Here is a 21,264-nt window from a genome sequence, read left to right on the forward strand (position 1 = left end):
ACGATCCAAGTCTTAATATCTGTCTTTTAGTTTTTGTATTACAACGTGGTATTTGGTTTTTGTCCTTTGTTATTTTTTTTATTTTATTTTAAATGGCAAAAACAAAATGAAGCTGGTTTCCTGCTTGTCAGGTCTGCATCAGGCCTCCTAACTGATGAATACTCAGTGAAGAGATGTGAAATATGAATGAGGATTAGCGTGAATGCTGGAAACAGGGTTTACTGTCAGTGGATTAAAGAGCAGAGACGTGGAATCAATGAAGATTCATAAAACCACATTTAGTGTTGAAGATGTGGGTTAGAGAAACAGCCACGCACGTTAGAAATAAAGTGATCCTGCATGGATTAATGTTATATTTGTGCTCAGTTCAGGCTCCCACATGCGCTGCTTGGAAGACTCTTGACTTCAAGTGTGCTGGTGGTAAAGTTCCTGTATGTCTCGGTATTAGCAAGTGTATCTGTGTGCACGTGCGTGTGCGTATGTTGGGCCAAGGTTGAACGCCCCCTCGTGGTTATCCTGCAAATACCCATGAAAAAGCCATCGGAGAGAAAGCAAAACCAAAGACAACGACAAGCCTCGAGTTTAACAGCATGATTTTTAAATAGAAAATAGAGTGTATCGTTCTACTCCACTGTTTCTTTAACGATCACAACCGGACTGTGTGACTTGCTGTGTTGTATTTGGATCTGAAATTGTTCCGTTGAGCAATTCAAAACGAGCCGAAGCCATCCTCTGAAAGTAAAAGTAGGAGAGGAAAGAAACCGTTAAGAAAGAGCGAGAAATCCACAAAAACGAAATTTTGAAATGAAATAAACTCAATAATATCATACACTGACCTTTTCAGTAACCGATGCATTGCCTTGAGGTACATCAAGCTCCTAAGTCTTTCGAGAATAAACGTGAAAAGTAAACAGAAGAGGCAAAGACCGTTATGGTGGTTGTTTAGTAACTTCATGTGTTATGCTAAATAGGCTATGTGCAATGATACAGTTACATTGTCATTAACTGTGTTATTATGACTCTAAATGAGTCTAATGTATGGGCTAATGTGTGCAGTATGGGATATATGCACTGAGAAACCGAAATGATTAAATGTCTGGAAAGAGGAAGAAGGGAAATAACACTTTTTAATTTGGCTCATGCTTTAGGCTATTTGTGTGGTTAATATTACAGGGGCGAGGCTTTGACATGCCCTCTCAAATCAGGTGGGACGAACATGTATTGAATCCCCATCTCACAGTTTGGAGTATAAATGCGAAGCTCGCCAATTGCATTTCATTAAAAAAAAAACAAAAAAAAAACATCCGTTTGGATCTGCAATCAATTAGGTAATGAGCGGGAATGCATGTTTCATATGTTTCCCTCCCCGAGAAAAAATATTTATAGCATTGTTTTAAAAGAAGAGAGGGCAGATATTGAAACGATGCAGGGCCAATTGTTTTCATAATATTTGACAGCTCTCACTTCTGTAGGCCTAAGGATGGCATATAAAGATTAATGACATTTTAACTTAAATGTGTTTCAGTAAAAGGCTGTGGGCCTATTACCTTCCCTTTTTTGGATTTAAATTTTGTTTTCTTCCTCTTTTTTTCACATTATGGTACCTGTACGAGAGAAAAATGGACAATTGCTGTTTGAGTTCCTGAGCTTTCCCTCGTTTATAAAGCCTTGCTGCAACTAAGCCTCGTTTTTAGTAATACTCAATTAATTAGGCATTTAATATTGACATGAATAAATTGAGCGCAAATGGGTATAAAGGCATTAGGTTTTTTACTTCGTTAATTGAAATTAAACATATGATCATCTACTCCCCGAGCCATGCGTCGCGTCACCGAGCCTCCTCATTGGTAGACGGACAATGCATGCGGGGCGTCATTGGCCCACGAGATTCGCTTCAGCCAATCGCCGTTTTCCCCCGCCCGAGTCTATCTGGGGTTGGCGGTGACGTAGAGGCAGCGCTCGCGTCGTGATTGGCTGGCGTGTCTGTGAGTGACGGGCAGCTGGCCGGCGCGTGTGGGTTAGGGTTCCAGGGGGTTGGGAGCGCGGGCGCTGTCCGCACGAGACCAGGTCCTGAAACGCGCCGTGCGCCACCGTGGAAGCTGGGCGCAGGCAGCTCTTTCATTGTATAGTTAAAGAAGCCCGTTTGTGCGCACAGTCACATTCCAACCTTTGGCGTTTTCTGCCGTGCGCGCGGAGAAAAGTACCTTTTGAAATTTGGACAGGACTGTTTTCTTCTTCTTCTTCTTCTTCACCGCGAGGAAATTCGCCTCCAAACTCGTACATAAACCGCTACGTCTGTGCAGTCCTGGTCAACCCAGAGGAGGAAAGAGACAGAGTGACCAAGAGCTGCCTTTCCTCCATACAAACCAGACAACAACTCTCAAGTCAGCTCCAGCAGCTTTAACTCAAACCACAGAGTGCATTTCGCTTGTATTTTTCTGCTGCGTAATTTTCAGTTTCGTTTTTCTATTTTTTTTTTTGGCACGGTGGGATATGAGACTTCAGGATGTGAGCACTCATCAGCTCTCACTCGCTTTATTCATGGGAGATAACCACATGTTAATGTGAAAGCAACTGCCGAGGACGATTCATGACCAGAAGAAATGTGCAGAAAAGAACCTGGAGCAAAAACACAACAATCAGTGGATCTGTAACAAATATTTTTTCTCTTTCAAGCCTGGGTTATTTTTATTTTTGTATTTTGAAATATTTCTGAACAGACTGAGAGGAGACAAAGTTCAGCCTCCATCGTTTAGTCTCAGTTCAAGGGTCACGGCCGGCGGACCGTGAAGGAGACAGAGGAGGGAAGAATACTTTGTTTGCTTTGCTTATTTTTTTTTTTTTTTTGCAAAACTTTTACATTTGTCCGTCCTGGGACTGGGGTGCAACTTGGTGTTGACGAGCAGCTGAAGGAATGAGCACCATCGCTGCCGTTTCCCTCCTCTGGTTTAGGAGACGCCAGAACAGACTCGCTGTTGTGTCCCGTCCCCATGAGGAGGGGGCCCGTCTCTGATTCTTATATTTGACACCATTTCTTTTGTCCCTTTGACCTGCAAAGCTCCTATTTTCGACGTTTGAATATATTTTTATTGGTTCAACTCAAACCACACCTTGTCAATCAATTAAAGTTGTTTTTTTTTTTTTTTTTTTTTTTTAATTACGCAAAAAAAAAAAGTTCCTGTCTTTGAAGGGAACTGCTGCCTCTTTTCGTTCGTTGGAGGTCACGGTGTGTCAGTATAGTGGCCGACTGAAGCGGGGCGTCCGGTGGCATTTTTTTTTAAGACCCCTCTTAGCGCACCGGGGCCCTCCAGCCCCACCTTACCGATGGAGATTCACTGTAAGCACGACCCGTTTGCGGCAATGCACAGTAAGTTCATATGTTTATAATGTCCTCCATCTGCATGATCCCATCTGCCCTGAACTGAACCACCCCCCTCCTCCCTTCCCCAGACCACTAACTATGCGCACATATGCAACAAACAGCGGAGTACAAGCATGTCCAGCTGCACACACTGCAAAAAACAGCATTATTTTAAATCTTAAAGGTAATTTTTTTTTTTTTGTAATTAAATTACATCCAAAATAAATAAATAGCCCTATATGTGCACTTACATTTCGCTCACAAAAAAAAAAAAAAAAAAACCAACTCGTCCCATTTTTGCAAACAAATAAATTTTGGTAATGTGGAATTTTTAACTCAAGAGCCTGAAGACAAATTGTCAAAACCGTCTGAAAAGAACTTTGTAAATTCGTTTGAAATATCTCACGATACTAAAGCGTATTTTTCTTAAAATATTTGGTGGGTATTCCACCAAATTATTTTTTTTAATAAGCTTTAGATATTTTCGCAGTGTTTGAAAATGTGTGTGCATCCTTTGGCTTGAAAACATTTAAAATCAATTCTGTCCTATTCCTGCCTTTGCTGCTCCTCTTACCACTCGTGTTTTTATTTTTTTTTTTACTTCACGTCTTGTCATCGCGGCAGTTTTTAAACGTGCATAATGAATGTAAAACAGGTTGTAAAATGACTCGATTCATGTGTGGGAATGAGGAGCTGGAGTGATTTGGGTAATCGCGTGATGAAATGCAGACTTTTTGAGGCCTGTGTTGTATTTGTGTATTTGTTGATGCCCTGCGTGAAACGGTTTGCAGCAGGGAAGAAAAGGTGCAGGGGTCAAAGAGAGAGAGAGAGAGAGAGAGAGAGAGAGAGAGAGAGAGAGAGAGAGAGAGAGAGAGCTGGGGTAACAAAGCTTGACTAAAAGCTGAACTTGATCCGCGCACACAGTAACAGCAGTGTTTCTGCACATAACCGGGTTTGACGGACACGCTGCACGTTGCACAGGTGCAGCTCGCTCGCTATTACACGAGGTTCAGCTCAGCAGCAGCCTCAGTGTCTTGCTCAAGGACACTTCAGCATGCAGAGCGGCTGCGCGCAGGGCAGGCTGTGGGAGACACAACTTGGTCACTCGGTCGTGACATGGCGGACCCTTGCTGCTTTGTTTTTTTTTTTTTCACTTCATTTTCCCTTCATGCTGGTTTTGTCTCAATATCTAAAAAAAAAAAAAGTGTTCATATAACGATAACGGAAAAAGAAGAATTCTGTTTTGGAATCTTTGAAAAAGCCTTGAGCGTCAAAAGAAAAATAATTAGAGAAAATGTGCTATTTACTACAGAGCCCCAGTCATCTGCTCGTATATTTAAAAGCTGACATTTAAAAAAAAATTTTTAATTAGCCAACACTAAAGACTGGCCGTGGGGAAACAAATAGAAGCTAATAATGATCTAACTTTATGTGTACCTTAAACGAGCGAGATCCATAAAAATTATTTTAAATTTATAGAAGTGTGACCCCCAAATTCGCAGCCTGCATCTCATAGTTGTCTTTACTTCCTCAAAAGTCAAATACAGCGTCCTACAAGCATTGCAGGTGTAACAGATGATGCACTACATATTTTATTGCAGTTTATTCCCGGAGAGCAGTCGTGTTCTGTGACTGACATGAGGTTCCCACGGTGTGTTATCTTGCAGGATTTAAAAAAAAGAAAGAAAGAAAGAAAGAAAGCTGCGCACACACACACACACACACACACACACACACACACACACACACACACACACAGAAAGCTAGAACGAATCACGTTTCCTCTTCCCTGCCGTTTCACCAAAGCCAATGATCCGCGGTGCTGACGGTAACAGCGGAGCTAAAGTTATATATGTCAAAGCCCGGAGACGCTTTAAAACGATTACACCTAAAAAATGTCAGCGGCGGAGAGAGAGAGAGAGAGAGAGAGGTCGCGAGGAATCGACTGTGACGCGTGGAAATGTTGTTGGGCGCGTTTGGATGTGCGCTGTGTGCCTCGGTGTGTGTTTGTGTGTAGCACTTTCATGAAATAACATAAAGTTCAAATCCTCAGGAAATATGTGTAGCACGCATGTGTGCGTGTGAGGAGTTTTAATGGAGTGTTTAAAGTTGAACTAAAGTTTTTACTTTATTTAAAAAAAGATTAAAGAGTGTTTTACAGCCAAAATCTGCGCACTGAGCGTGTGTGTGTGTGTGTGTGTGTGTGTGTGCGCGCGCGCGCTTCCCTTAACAGTCAATAAAATCAGATTGTTTGACGACAAAGCTGCCACTTTATTTTTTATTTAACATTTCATTGGTTGAATGATTTTTAAGAGTCAGTCTGTTATAATGATGATTTTGATATTTGATATGATGAAACACCATTACCACTTGATTGTAACTTTAATGAGTTTGTTTTCTACCAGCAACAATATATAGGGGGTATCTTAAAAAAAAAAAAATCCATACCAGGTAATTGTGATGATAATGAGCTGAATTTCATAATCACGTATTGTAATGGTAATAGAGGCATGCTGAATATTAATAAGCGAGGCTGTGGCCTACCTTAGTGACTCATGATTTAAAAGAAAATATAAAAATCTGTCTCTCGAATACAAACATCAAGGATGAACAATTAGCCTACTAAAAATCATTAAAAAAAAAATTCAATAATCTTAATACAACAGATAGATTCAAACTTGGGATACTAAAAATAAGAATTCATGAATTATTTAAAGTATGCAAGGATAGACCTCTTTTTTCACTGTTAATTGTTTATTAACAAGCTTCCCTGAGACACACTTCTTTCACAAAATATTAATTATCAGTGTACACAGAGAAAATACAGAATAACACTACAGGTCCAAAATGCCTGTCTGGCACATCTCGCTGATCTATTCTCTGTTTGCTCAAGGAAATTTGCTTCATCTGTATTCTTGCAGGCAACTTTCCAAACAGGTTTCCAGCCAAAAGTAATTTCTAGTTCCTTCTTTTTTTTTTTTCTTCTTCTTCTTCTCCAAGACAGAGGGGAGAGAGAGAACCGGTGGCGTTTTGTTCCGATTTCTCTCTTGCTTTATTTTTGAACCGTCAGGCCGTGACGAGGCAGATGAGAGATGAGAGAGGGAGAGAGGTTGGTGGACAGAGGGAAAGAGTGAGGGAGAGAGAGACACTGAGCAATGTAGCTGGAAGAGAGAGACAGAGAGCCTAATGGACCTTATTTTCTGGATGGGGGAGCTCCAATATATTCTGCTTTATCTCTGTAGTTTTTTTTTCCTTCCGGAAACAGTGAATCAATCAAACATTTAAGGAGGTGCTGGGCTCTTAAGTCAGCTCCTATAAAGGGTAAATAAATAAAATACAACAGGGATACATAATGATCGCTGGTCCCCTGGCTGTCTCTGTCCCTCTCCGATTCAGCAGGATGAAAATGAAACTGCTGCCTCTGCCAACAGTTTCCACCTCCAGAGACTCGAGGTCCAGCTTTTACAGAAAGGCCCTTAAAAGCCGAGACCCCTAATTTGGCAAAATCTTTGTATCTAATTTGCAACAAAACCTCCTGAGCTGGCCAATGTTGATTGAATTTCCGGGAGCAAGTGGTTAATTTGTTTGGTCGGTGGGATGAATTCCTGGACCTCCGTCACTAAACTCGGCTGCAACAGAACATCAGGACTCCTCTGTAATGTTGTTTCCAAATTTTAGACTTCTGTCCACATGAAAGGGAAGCGTTTCTTAAAAAAAAAAAAAAATCTGGTAAATTTGTGTGTATCTGAAGCCCTTCTTAACGTTATCATGAAAAGCTCAAATTTAGTCTTGCTTTAGGCATGCAGCAGCATAATACCTAGAAACACGCCATATAGCCTTTAAAAAGAGAACTTATGTGACTTTTTCAGAGAATTACGCTCCAGCGGCCGATAAACAAATGCCTTTATAGAATGTGTAAGTTTTTGCGTTTCTCCCTATCAGTATTTATAGACCGGGAAAATAAATTTCAAACACATAATCCCCCATAGCCTACCCCAAGAATGGTGAGAGTCTGAACGCCTAATGCCAACAGTAAATACACCGATAAGTGAATAAATAGTTATCTGGAGGTTTTTGTAGGTCACAAGTCATTCCTCTCCATCTCTTTACAAAGCAAGGCGTATTTCATGCCATGGCCCAGATAGGAAGGGTGAAAGGAACCATTTCATTTACTCTTATCTGAGAACGAAGGGGGGGAGAGAGAGAGAGAGAGAGAGAGAGAGGGAGGGAGAGACAGAGAGAGAGAGAGAGAGAGAGGGAGAGTCTTCTCTGCTGATACCTGTGGTGAGGAGGAGGCAGCAGCACTGTAGGCCTCTATAAACGACCCCTGCAAAATTTTTTGCTTTTATTCAACGAGAGGTTTCAGGATATGATAATAAAGAGACGAGGGAGGAATAATGCCTTTGCACAGCCGTACAAAGCATTCAGAGAAATTGAGTGAGAGTGTTGAAGACTGGAATTTGTCCATGTAGGTCAACAGGCCCTTTCTTGCTTTGAGGAATATCTGAAAATGTGTGTTTTTTCTTTGCATATACTGAAGGGGACATTGCAGCAGTGATTTCCAGGTCTCAGTCACAGTAAATTAGTGGCCGGCTGTTTTATTACAAAAACAATCGGGTTCAGGGGTGCCCTGTTGGCCTACAGGTCAAAGCGCTGGCTATGATTACTGATAGTCAAGCCATTGACCTTAGTTGAATTTTATTTTATGTCGTTTTCCTTCTCTCTGACCATCAACATTCAAATGAAGGCATGAATGTTGTTTAAAAACAGGGTCAGCAGTGGCACATTACAGAGCGGTTCCCTGTATCTCCAGCAAATGGGGGGGGAGGGGGGGGGGGAAATGGAGGGGGGGGGGGGGTCTAAGGAGCATTTTCTTAAATGTGATTTGTTTTTTTGGGCCAGACTCTTGCATGGATCAGTAGTAAATAATACCCAATACCACTTTAAATAAAAACGTATTAACAGGCTCATAGGAAGTCAGTGTTTCGTAATCATCCGGGATAGGAAGTCCACCGAACTTAATTTTTTTTATTTGATCAAACAGCAAACCAGAGAGCTGCTAAATGTACACCTAAATTAAACTTAAACCATTCAGTGATAACCTAATCAGAGTCCAGGTGACCGAGTCCATGATCCAGCTCAACAAGAGCTGTGACTGCTTGTTCCACTAATAGAACATCCAAATCATCTGTAAACCAACTCACTAAAATTAAAAAAGCAATTCCAATAAATAATCTGCGTCACAGGTGATATTATTGCTGCAACTGTTGTCCATCATATATACCAAAGGCATAAAGACATATTTAAAAAAACATGCTACCTAAACCCAGAATGATTTATGAAAAGAATGATTGTGTTGCTTATCCATGAAGTTGGGGGATTTGTGAGTGGCAGATTTTAAAAGTTGAAATTGAAGCAGTAAAGGTGCAGACTTTTAAAGTCTGGGTTAAGCTCAACAAATGCTGGATCCGATATTTTCTATTATACTGGCACTCTGTATCATATGCATTAGCCCTAAAAGCCCATTTAAAGTCTTTCAAACTCCACGGCTCCAGTTTGTAAAGCAGGACGTCTGCTGTGAGTTTGTGGCAGCCCAACCAAAGATGACGTCACTCTGGTGACATCATCAAGCTGTAGAAATCAAAGTGTTTTAACAAGCTGTGCAAAACTTCCAATGAACCACTGCAATTTGTGTGTGTAAAATTTGTGTGGTGCACCTTTAATGCACCGGACCCACCACAGCCATGCCAACATAAATCTGAAAAATGACAATACATATTGTTTAATCTAGTGGACCGTGTTTTTGAATGAACGGGTCTGCTAGTAAGCAATCAATTCTTTTGTCAGTGCTGGCATGATTTTGTCTTTACAGTTGATGCTGGTTGTTAAATTTCAAGCCATTTAGTCCTTTAGCGTTGGCTGAGCCCAGCTCACGGGGGCACTGCATCACATCACTCAGTCTGTATATTGCCGTGTTTCGTAAAGAGCGATTGCTTTTCAAATTGTGCTGTCTGCAGCAGGCGTCTGCATAATGAGGCTTCTTCTATCTGAAGAAAATAAAGCAGTAAGGAGGAGAGTGACCATACGCATTAGCCACTTGGAAATAGCTTTGTTTGATTTCACAGAATGAGACTCTCCAGACTTCACATTTCTGTATTTATCTGCCATGTATTGACCTATTTATATTTAAACTGGAGAAGGCCGTGCGTGCGCTTCTTTAAATTATGCTGGAGAGAAGACGAGGAAAGGGCGACAGGTTCAGGGGACAGCTTGGTGTTTTAGGGGGTATCCCTGCTGGGGTTCTGTGTTTAAAATCTATTACCCCCACAGCTAGGATTAGTGCGTGTGAGTGTGAGGGTGTGTGTGTGTGTGTGTGTGTGCGTGTGTGTGTATGTGTGTGTGTGTTTCCCCTAAAGACGTAATCACTATGGTAATACAAAAACCAGTGGATTAAATGGTGGATAAATTCTAGTTGATTTATACTTTGCCTTTGGTGAGATACATACATACACGGTATATATGTGCACGTACAGACAGGGAGAGGCAGAAAGAGTGTTTCTACTGGCAGATACAGTTGTTACCACTGTCGCCTCAGATCCAGAAACTCCTGGGTTCTGACCCGACCCGGTTCACTGGAGCCTTTCAGAGGAGAGTTTGTAAATGTATAAATGTGGTCGTCTGTCTAAATGCTTCCCATGTGATACACTGCTGACCTGTTCAGAATGTATTCCCCACCAGGTGAGCTCCATAACTGCTATAGACAATAGATCCATATATAAATCAACTTGCTAAATTACTCTTTTCTCTAATTCACAGCAAGTTTCTAATCGTTGATTTTTCTCAAGCAGCTTTCTAACAGGCAGTTATGGTTTTCTGTGTCTCGTGGCTGCAGTGGAAGATTTGAAAAAGTGTGTAACAATCCTCTGACCAGAATTACATGAAGATTATTCAATTATGTAAAGGTTCAGCTTCTCTTCTGTTCTAGTGCGCACTAGCCTGGCTGTCTTTCATTCATTTCCTCTTACACTTTCATCCCTTCATCCCTCAGGGGGAATATTAGGAGTATCTTTCACTAAGGGGCTAGGGCAAGGCCTTAGTCAATAATTAATTGAAATCCCTTCATTTACTCGAAATCTTTGCTTAGCCTGCCCCTGGTAAAATTGGGCAAAGTTTGCACTTTAAAATAGTCCAACTATTATTATTATTATGCTGAGCAGGATAAAACAGAGGCGGGAGAGAAATCAGATGTGTTTGAGAGGGTAAATTAACTGCAGCAAGTGGCCAACAGCTGTGTGGTTGTAGCTCAGAAATTGTGGCTCAAGTTTGAACTATAAACCACATACTAAAAAATAGTCAGTACGAGTCGGGGATTCAAGGGAGCGGATAATTACAGAATGCAGTTTTACAAACATTAACATCATGATTTTGTGGTATTAAACAGAGAGCGGGATCTAGATGACGGACTGTAGCAGCTTCTGCAGATCCTAACAATGACTGTGATGCAATGACTGTGTGCCCTGCCCTTTATCAAGGTTTTGTAGCTTCAAAGGGGTAAAGTGGTACTGGGCTGATCTTCTGTGTGTGTAAATATTGTTTTCACCTCTTACCGAAACCACCTTTTGGTCAAACTTTATTTTATGACAATGTCAGAACAATCGATCGACCCGACTACGATTGTGTTGGAAAAGTTGAGTTAACTCATGTCCAACACATATGACTCTGTCCTTCCAATCAAGTGTTAAATCATTCATATTAAGAATGTGATTAATTGAAGACCAGGCCTGACATGACGGATTAAATGAATGCTTTTCACATTGGTTTTTCGTTGATACGCGAGTCCTTTTTAGTTGGTGCACATGTAGTTAAAGCCACCAACTTTTGTCTCATCATTGCCTCATCAACCTGCATGTGGTCTTTGACTTCAATACCTGTAAACTAATCTAATACTTCTTTGTCTCCTCTGTGACTTAAGTCAAGCTATAACATTTCTCTCTGTCCATGACTCTTGACCTCGTTCTGATCCATCTCGCACACTCTCGCTCTCTTTTCTAGGACATGGTGGAGTGAACCAGCTCGGAGGTGTGTTTGTAAATGGCAGGCCGCTCCCTGATGTAGTTCGACAGCGGATAGTTGAACTCGCCCATCAGGGGGTTCGCCCGTGCGACATCTCACGCCAGCTACGAGTCAGCCACGGATGTGTCAGCAAGATACTGGGCAGGTAAAAGGCGTACAAAAACACCTACACTTGTGTGGTGAGCAAATTATTCAGTTGAGTGAAAGGTGTGCTTTGGACAGAGGTGTAAAAAGGTCCTTGTTTGACACCATTACCGATATTGTCCTTTAAGCAGAGAGTGAACCATCAAAGTTCAACTGGCTGCAGCAAATACTTTCACCTTTACTTATCTGTTACATTTTGGGGTCATTCTGGTTATTATTTCGTCCTCAGGTGAAATGAACACACGCACACACACACACACACACACACACATATATACAGATAGGTTCAGCGTTGGCTCCACAAACTCATTTAGTGTCAATTCTGCTGTTTTCTTCAATTTGCTCAGCATGCACGAACTGCATTTTCACAAGTGTCTGCCTTCATTTTGGCTTGCCTCTTATTTCTCCACCTCTCACTTCCTTCCCTCTCTTCTCTGCTCATTTCTTGTCTTTTCACCTTCCTCTCCCTTATCCGTATCCTGTATTTCTCGTCCGACCCCTCTCAATATTTCTGTGTCTCTCCTCACCCCCCTTTTTTTTTTTTTTTTGCCTTTTTTTACTCTCTGTCTGTCCGTATCTCCCTCTGCCTTTTCAAAGCTAAATTCAAGAGTAAATCCCTGCTCGTTCCGTCCCCCGAAGAAGAAAGGGGGACAAAAGGGAAAAGATTCATCACTTTTTGGAATTAGCATCAAAATGAAAGTGGCACCATATTTCTGCACCCCCCCCCCCCCCCCCCCCCCCAAAAAAAAAAAAAAGACAGAGGGAGATGGAGAATAGGAGAAAGACAAGAAGAGAGAACAAATTCAAAAGGGAAAAGGCGTGTTAAAGAAGAAGAGGGCAGGAAAAAGAAAAACGAATGAGAAACAGAGACCATTTTGGGGACGGAGGGGAAGGATTAGCTACAGCGACCCTCAGCTATATCAAAAAATGTGTTGCTCATTGTTCTCCCATGCCTCTCTTCTCTGTCTCTCTCTCTTTCTGTCTTCCTCTCTCTATCTATCTCTCTCTCTCTCCCCTTTCCTGGCCGTTCAACTCACTGAAGCGTTACCGTGAGGGGGAGTAGAGGGGATCGAGAGATGGAAGGAGGGAGGGAGGGTTGTTTTATCCTCTCCTCTCTGTCTCTCTGGTGCCAGCAGAACAAAAACACCAACTCTACCACCCTGTGTGTGTGTGTGTGTGTGTGTGTGTGTGTGTGTGTGTGTGTGTGTGTGTGTGTGTGTGTGTGTGCGTGCGTGCGTATTGGCTCATCGTTGCGCGGATATCAATAACCACGCTCGTTTATTCACCAATGATTCAGCTGTGAATAATTTAAATAGTTTTCCATTTAAAATAGATTGTTTTTCCTTTAGCTGTGTTTATACTCCAGCTGTGAATAGTCCAAATGTGCAACACACCCAGACACACACACACGTGCGCAACACGCGCACACACACACCAAAAGAAAAGACAAGGAAGCGCACATTTACAGGAACTCGCATCTTCACGGAAAGGATTACTCTACCGTACAGTGGAGAGAGAGAGCAGCAGGTTTAAGACTGACTGACAGCTTGCATCCACACACAGCATCCCCCTCTTCTCTGCAAGCTGTGTAGCACATTTGCTGTCCTCCATCCTCCTCCCCTCCGACCCCCATGCCCCTTCTGCATGCAAATACATTCATGAAATAGCCATGGTGGACACGAAACGCCTGGATCTGTGTGTGTGTGTGTGTGTGTGTGTGTGTGTGTGTGTGTGTGTGTGTGCGCGTGTCAGTGCGACCCTCTTCCTACCTCTGTGTCACAATGTGAAATTGCTTAAGAAAACAGCAGCCATTCACAGCTTGAGACAGGTGTTTGAGCTTTTAAATGTTGTCATTTGGCTGACGCTGGGCTCTGTAGAAAAATCAGATAACTGCAACATTATGTAACTAGCAGTGAAAGTTTTACTTTGCCTTTATTTAACAAGTCTCAGTGAGATCAGAGTCGAATCGACCAAATCAGTCCAACACAGACAAAACTAAACAAACTAAAAAACATTCCAATCAAGTCATTTACCATGGAACTTACAGCAAACCTAAATTTGAGTTATCAGTTTCCTCAAGAAAAACAGAGACGCTATCCTTCCAAGCGCCATCAAAGCTTTAGAGATCGCAAAAAAACGCTTGAGACTTCAGATGTAAGAGTTACTCAAATCAAGAGGGAAGTTTTGTCTATTTTAATGTGAAGTTCTCCAGAAAACATTTGCTTTCTAAAGTGCAGCTGAAGGATACATATAGAGGGGAATTTCATCCTTTCTCCTTGAGAAAGCTTTATTGCGTAGAACAAGGATCGCGGAGGATCAAACACGAGCGCAGGAGCCGGTGGGATGAGGTGGTTTCTGAAGAGTTTTTTGAATTTAAGCCAGAAAGATGTCCTGTGGCACAGAGGGAAGGTCATTCCTCTGCTGGAGAGAAAGGAGGGAGAAGAGGTGAGGCTGAGTGGAACAATGTTCAAATCACCACCAGGAACGGTGAACTAAAGGGCCAGTAAAACAGAAAGAGGTTTTTAAGATATAAGCTGGAGTCAAGAATGCCGTTCCATTTTTCAGCTTCGAGAGGTCATTAAACAACTAAAAGGTCTATCAGTTGTCTAGTTTAAAGGATGAGGCCAGAAATATTCGACAATTTCCTTGTTGCCAACTAATCAAAAGACCAAAATCATGAGTTTATCCGACTAACAAGAGGCCGAAGCCTGATATATCCTATTAACCAGCGGTACACCTCCATTGTTGCTCCTAAACTGTTAAAAACACAGATATATGACACGGTGACGTGTTACTTTATTACAGTGAACTGTATTATTATGAGTTGATCCCACAAACACTGTCCTGCTGTTGTAATGAGTCATGACATGAATCTACACATGTAAATAGTTGATACAACAACTGGATGACAACGAGAAAAAACTCAAGAACCGCTGCAACCTGAGCCTTTAAAAAAATATGCAAACCTGTTTTGATTACTTTTGCACAATCACATGCAATCAGTAAACATTGTCATATGTCACAAAGTCATGCTGATTAAACAGCTCAGCCTCATGTTTCTTACCTGCTGTTTTTGCATGAAAATGTTGTTTTCTTATCCAGTTTTGGATTTTTTTAAATCTACAATTTTAAATTTCAATTACATTTCAAGCAATTTAAATCACCCTGTGGAACTGGTAGCATTATGAAATTAAAATTACAGATAACTGAAAGCAAAATTGACTGATTTATTCTGCTTTTATTTAACACCGCTTCTAGGATTACTACAGCCTTCTTGTGTTTCCCCTAATGACCGAGCATCTTCTTTGTGCTTTAATTGGCAGGTACTACGAAACGGGCAGTATCCGCCCCGGGGTAATCGGGGGATCCAAACCAAAGGTTGCTACACCCAAAGTGGTCGACAAGATCGCCGATTACAAACGCCAAAACCCCACCATGTTTGCCTGGGAGATCCGGGACAGGCTCCTGGCCGAGAGAGTTTGTGACAACGACAGCGTCCCCAGTGTCAGCTCCATCAACAGGTACAACGGTCGGCGAGATCTGTGTGTTTATTTTAGTATCAACCTATAGCAACAGGTACTGAGCGTAGGTAGAGAGCAGAGCTATATAATACGGTGTGTTTTATATGTGTGTGTGTGTGTGTGTGTGTGTGTGTGTGTGTGTGTGTGTGTGTGTGTGTGAGTCTGGGAGTGAAGGAGAGAATTGCAAAGAGGCCCCAGTCTCCATATGTATGAAGTGGCTGCAGCTCAGTGGTTCAACACGATGGTACAATGACAACCCTTTCCCCTGAGCATAGAGGCAGAGAGAGAGGGAGGGATAGTGAAATAAGAGAGAAGGAGTGAGCAAAAGAGACAGACAAAAGGGATGGAAGGTGTGCACGGCTGAGGAAAGAAAACAAACACAAAAGGAAAGGAGAGAAAGGAAAAGGGAGGAAAGGAAATGAGAGGAGAGGAAAAAGGGAGGAAAGGAAGAGAAAGGAAAGGAAAGAGGAAGAAAAGGCTTGCATGAGCAGCCAAGCAGGAAGTGTGAGGCCCCTCTGCCATGTCAGCCTGCCTCAGCCACTTCACACACACACACACACACACACACACACACACACACACACACACACACACACACACACACACACACACACACACACACACACACACACACACAGAGTTTTGCTCCCACGACGGTCATGTTCTCTCTGTCACTCAGAATCTCTCACACACTTACACAAACCACTTCACACACACACTAATATCTCCTCTCTCCTCCTGCAGGATCATTCGGACTAAGGTTCAGCAGCCTGGTCAAACGGGCTCAGTGTCGGCTCACAACTTAGGTAGGTCGCCGCTATAAAAATCCTGTTTCCAACTGTCAAAGCAAATTTTACAGAGGAACCGTTTTGTGGGAATCTCTGTGGAGCGGAGCCCGAACACAGAACGGCAAAAACATATTAAAATTCTGGACCTGAACCAGCGTGTAGACACTGTGTGAGACGTTATGTGCCACAAGGTTCATTGCTTGAATGCAAAAAATTACAGTTACTTAGCGAGACGTATTGTTAGGTAAATTAATAAAAACCTTTTTCCACAAGTCCCTCTCAAATGGGGATCCCACACCACTTAATCCCAATAAAACAAAGCTCATACACCTCACTGCTGCGAGACAGAGCATTTATGTTCATATATTCAAATTTACAGAGGGTTAACCTACACAGACAGGACCCCCTCAGGGCATACACAAGTAACCTCGGTAACATCCATGTGGTGTTTTTTGATGTGCTAGAAGACATATCATGAGTCAAATAAGCAGTCAACACCATGATTGAGAGTTTTCACTGTAGAACTGCAACGACAGTCTAAAAAAAACACCGATCCCGACAGCCAGGGTTTCATATATCACAAACCTAAGAAACCAATCTGGTCAAGTTGTGGGGTTCGGGCTTTCCATTTCATTGAGCTGCCAGCAGGCATGCTGCAGCGGGGTGGGTGGAGGTGGCTTCATTCATTTATTCATTCATTCATTCATACATTTGAACCGTTTTAAGGGTTCAAATGGCAAATTGGCAAGATTTTTGTTGTTGCCAAAACCTCTAAATATGTAGTTTTGATGAGAGATGACAGGAGAGACTTTAATCACTAAATCACCTAATTAACTGAAATAATAAAGTCGTTAAAACAAGTCCAGCATTATTTTGTCGTCTTGTGACCTCCGAGCCAAAATATACATTGTGCATAGTTATAAATGAATTTGTCTTCATCCAAATTACTATTAACACAAGGACACAGCTTCAATGGCTCTTTATCACGTTAATTCAGTCATGTTTGTTTGGCCAGCATAGCAGGTTGCAAAGATGTAAATAAGCAACAGAGGTAAACCTGCATGGGATTCTGCCTTTAGGATGAAAACTACACTAGGAACAATTATGGAAGCCAGTAATTCTGGATATTGTGGTATATAATAGGAGTTTTACTGGAGGGTCCTTATACTTATATAAAAGTAACATTTTGAACTAAAACAGGACAGGTTCAGAGTGACAATGTCTGGAGGTTCATCTGTACTAAATTATCATGTTACAGACTGAAGCAAAAATCTATTACAACAATGACTGAAACATTATTGCCTTTTATTTGATGAATATCTGAAAGTACAAATAAATACGATAGCCGCTCTCTCTCTCTCTTCCTCGCTTGGCCCTGCAGTGGATTGTGTTTCGGTGTCTCTCATATCTTCATAATCGCACATTGTCTATTAATCTAAATTAATTTCACACACACTGCTCCCTGACTCCTGCCTTTTACTCACATTTAGCAGATATGCACACACATGCATACACACCTCGATGCACTGCAAGACACACACACACGCACGCACGCTTACAGATTACACAGATAAATGGCTCCCACTCCCAGGCGGAAAATTGAACATTTGGATTTGCAGAATAAAAGCGTTACGTTCTGATAAAAAAAAAGAGTGAAAAGAAAGAGAAAGGAAAATCAGATAATTGAAGTGCTAAATCAAGTGATGGGAAAAGGAGGGATATGCATTCATTATACTCTCCTTGTCATTAGCGAAGGAGTAACGGCTGGAAGGGACTTTGATCCTCTGGTTTGCCTGTTTCTATTTTATTTTTTTTTATTCCCTCTTCGGTCTTGTCTTTCTGTGTTTGGGGGGTCTGCTGGGAGAGAGGATTAGGATGTCTGTCTCCACACCTTTCTGTCCCTCCTGGGATACCATACTGTCACTCAGCCCCACGTCCGCTTACAGGGGCACAGATAAGGGACCAAGGAGAGAGTGACTGTATGTTTCAGTCTGTATGTGTGTGTCAGGAGGTTGCCGGGTGTGTGTGTGTGTGTGTGTGTGTGTGTGTGTGTGTGTGTGTGTGTGTGTGTGTGTGTGTGTGTGTGTGTGTGTGTGTGTGTGTGTGTGTGTGTGTGTGTGTGTGTGTGTGTGTGTGTGTGTGTGTGTGTGTGTGTGTGTGTGTTCGTCACTGAAGCGGTGACAAGTATGTCGCTGTGTTGCCCAGCAAGGAACTTGTCTCCTCCAGGGGGAAGATTAGAGGAAGAGACAACAAGGAGCAAAACACCAACAGAGGCCTGTCCTTTCCTCCAGCTTCGATTTAGTCGGGATTGCTGTGTAAAGTTTTAAGAAAATTAAAGTGCATCTATGTTTATGGAGTTGGAATGAATATGATTTAAATTGTGCAGGGTTTTTCTCTTTATCAAATCTTTATCAGAATCAAGACGTGATTATTGTTGTAAGCACAGAACAATCAATTTTGGAGGGAAAAGGCTCAAAGTTTTGCTTTGGGTTTACATGATTTATAGTTCATTTTTCATTTATTAAATGTGAAAATACAGTAAACATCTTGTTTTGGTTAGTTCTCTTTCTAGAATTTTAGGACACATCAATCAAAAAGACAGTTATGTCTATGCCAAAAATCTGTCAAACAAAAACAAACCAGAGAAAACTGTATACGCTTATGATTGAAAAGACTGAATCCACCGTTATACAATAAGCAGGTAAACATTGTAATATTTACCAAACGTCCTGCTCCTGAAATCTTTGTTTCTGCGGATGTTCACACAGTTCACTCTAAGATTCTATAACGAATTTGTGCTCTAACTTGTTCAGATGGATTTGAGAAGTTGCCCCTATTATGTAAGTCCATGGAATAAAAAGTAACATTTGATGAAAGGCTCCCTTTAATGTTTGTTTGCTGTGTACATACACTGTGTAACTAATGAGACTATACTGTCACTATAATGAAACCATACTATAATGACACTATAATGTAATTCATCATTCCCATTACCTGCCTTGTGATTTCTGGATGCAGCCTTCCAACTGTTCGCATTGTCATGTGATGTGTCTGCAGCAACGTCCGTGGCTGCCACACAGGTCTCCGCGGTGACTAGCGACTCTGCCGGCTCCTCGTACTCCATCAGTGGCATTCTGGGTATCAGCTCCGCTGCTGACGTGGGGAAGAGGAAGAGGGACGAAGGTGAGCAATCAATTATGCTGTTTATATCTGCTTCTTTGCAAATCATTCTCCATTTTGATGGAAATGGCATTTTCCAAGTGCACATATACAAAGAAAAATACACATAAACACATTGTATGATGATGGACAGTCTCAGGACCTCCTCCTCTCCAGACCAGTGTGGAAAACCCAGATGGAAAGAACTCAACACATGAGGATCAATGACAGATATGTGTGTGCGAGAGCATGCATGTGCAGTGCGGAAGCTGGAAAACAAACATCTTCATTCAGAAACCCAGATATGTTTACTAACAGTGCTTCACAGGCGAGATACCGGAGAAGTTGGTTTATGCATGCACTATTGATCATATATGCCGTCATACTGGATCAATGCTGCATGCTAATAGAGGTGTGAGCTTGTGTGTGTGTTTGTGCTATCGCGTGTACTGTATATATGTATATGTGTGTGTGTGTATGTGTGTGTGTGCGTAAATGCGTGCATGATTATTGAGTGTGTATGTGGCGGTGTCAATGGCATTAAAAAGCCATCACACAGACGGTCTCCTACGGTAAATGAGACAGGACCAGATGTCGGAGCGAGGGGGGGTGACAGAATGCCACTGGGGGCTATTTCTCTCTCTCTCTCGCTCTCTCTGAACACACACACACACACACACACACACACACACACACACACACACACAGATACACACACAGATACAGTATGGGGTCTTTTTACCACTGCTGATGAATTTTCAAAACATTCCGGCAGGTTCCAGGTGAATCCCAGGTGCACCTTGATATGCTCGGATACAGCCCACTTACCCATCAGCAGAGCACAAAGACTTCAGACCCAACGCAGACATGGACACACAATCAAAGTTTACCTCTCTATGCGGACTCAACAAGAGTTTGTCCAACAAGGACTGTGAGATTTTAGCGTGGACAAAAATTTGCATTAAACAATTTGTACAGATCAATACGAGTCCTCATCAGAGTTATCCTGGCTCCTTGCTGTGCAAAACGGGGAAATGTCACACATTTAATAAAAAGTCAAAATACGACAACAATGATTTTATGCTTGGTTAAGACAGAAAGTTGGTGTCTCAAAAAACGTGACAGAAAGCAATGAAAATAGTGAGTAAATCCCTGCATACATGAAGCACGTGACTTAAATGTCGACTGAAGCTTCAACTCTACTGAAAACTGTGGCAGACAAAAACACACGTGATGAGGAGACAACGCCTTTTCTCAATAATATATATATATACACATAACAACAATGCCACCAGTTTCAAATTTTATTTTTAATTTAGTATTTAAAAGCCACACTTTTAATTTCATCATTTTGTTGTGTCCACCTCATCATGCGCACACCGAGTGCTTGCATAACGAAACTGACTTGTAATGAGCAAATATTTGGATTGTTTTGCTGAATTTCTAGAAATTTGGTTCCATTTTGCACAAAATTTGGACAGAAACGTGACCACAGCGGCTTCTCCTGAATATGATCAGAGCACTTGTGCGGTGCAGATCGACAATTGTTCTTTTCCCAGCAGAAAGTTTGACTCTTTGAGGGATGAAAAGCACAAGTGTAACTAATACCATTGTGTGGGCAGGTTCACAGACAGGTTGATTAAGGAATCATTAATGTTACACCTATGCTTTTCCAGGAATAATAAATCAAAATGTCTTCAGTGGTCTATCAGGAGTCTCCTTTTCTTACAAGGCCATCTCTTATTGACATAAATAATATGAATCATGTACAATTACATGAACGTATCCCACACTATTATGTGCTCTAATGTCTTCAACAAAGTGTCTGTGGTCAGATCTGCAGTTGAAGGAGAAGATCTGTAGTCTAATTAGCAGCCTTATTGTTTGACTTTGTTCTTTATGTGCAGGCCACGCTGGACCGTACGCTACATGCGTGATCTGTCGGTTGTTTCTCCACCGCTGGACTTTGCGTCTCACGGTTCAAATCGAACCACGGCATCACTTCACGTTCCACTGAAGCGCACGGAAGGCGTCAGTCTGTGTCGCTTCGTGTCACGTTTTGCTCGTGTGTGTTTTATCTGCAGCGGTTCTGTGGCAGAGGTCTGCGCGGTTGGCTCTGTGGTCTAATTAACAGCATTGCTAATCACAGCTTCCATTAGAGCAGCCCCCGCTGGATAATGACACACACACACAGCGAGGGGCGACAGGGGGAACAGCA

At 41.9% G+C, this 21,264-nt stretch overlaps 1 protein-coding gene across 1 annotated transcript in view; it reads left to right on the forward strand.

Annotated features, from left to right (window-relative positions):
* Window positions 1–21,264, forward strand: part of pax5 (paired box 5) — a 57,005-nt gene that overhangs the window by 3,821 nt on the left and 31,920 nt on the right. The window contains exons 2-5 of the mRNA XM_069168046.1: window positions 11,414–11,579; window positions 14,902–15,099; window positions 15,844–15,905; window positions 18,945–19,070. Of these exons, the coding sequence (XP_069024147.1) occupies window positions 11,414–11,579; window positions 14,902–15,099; window positions 15,844–15,905; window positions 18,945–19,070 (552 nt within the window). The remainder of the gene's footprint in view (window positions 1–11,413; window positions 11,580–14,901; window positions 15,100–15,843; window positions 15,906–18,944; window positions 19,071–21,264) is intronic.

This window comes from Embiotoca jacksoni, unplaced genomic scaffold (assembly GCF_022577435.1).
Source record: "Embiotoca jacksoni isolate LCO1_2020_lvr unplaced genomic scaffold, fEmbJac1.0.p SCAF_4, whole genome shotgun sequence".
In the NCBI taxonomy this organism is placed as follows: Eukaryota; Metazoa; Chordata; class Actinopteri; family Embiotocidae; genus Embiotoca; species Embiotoca jacksoni.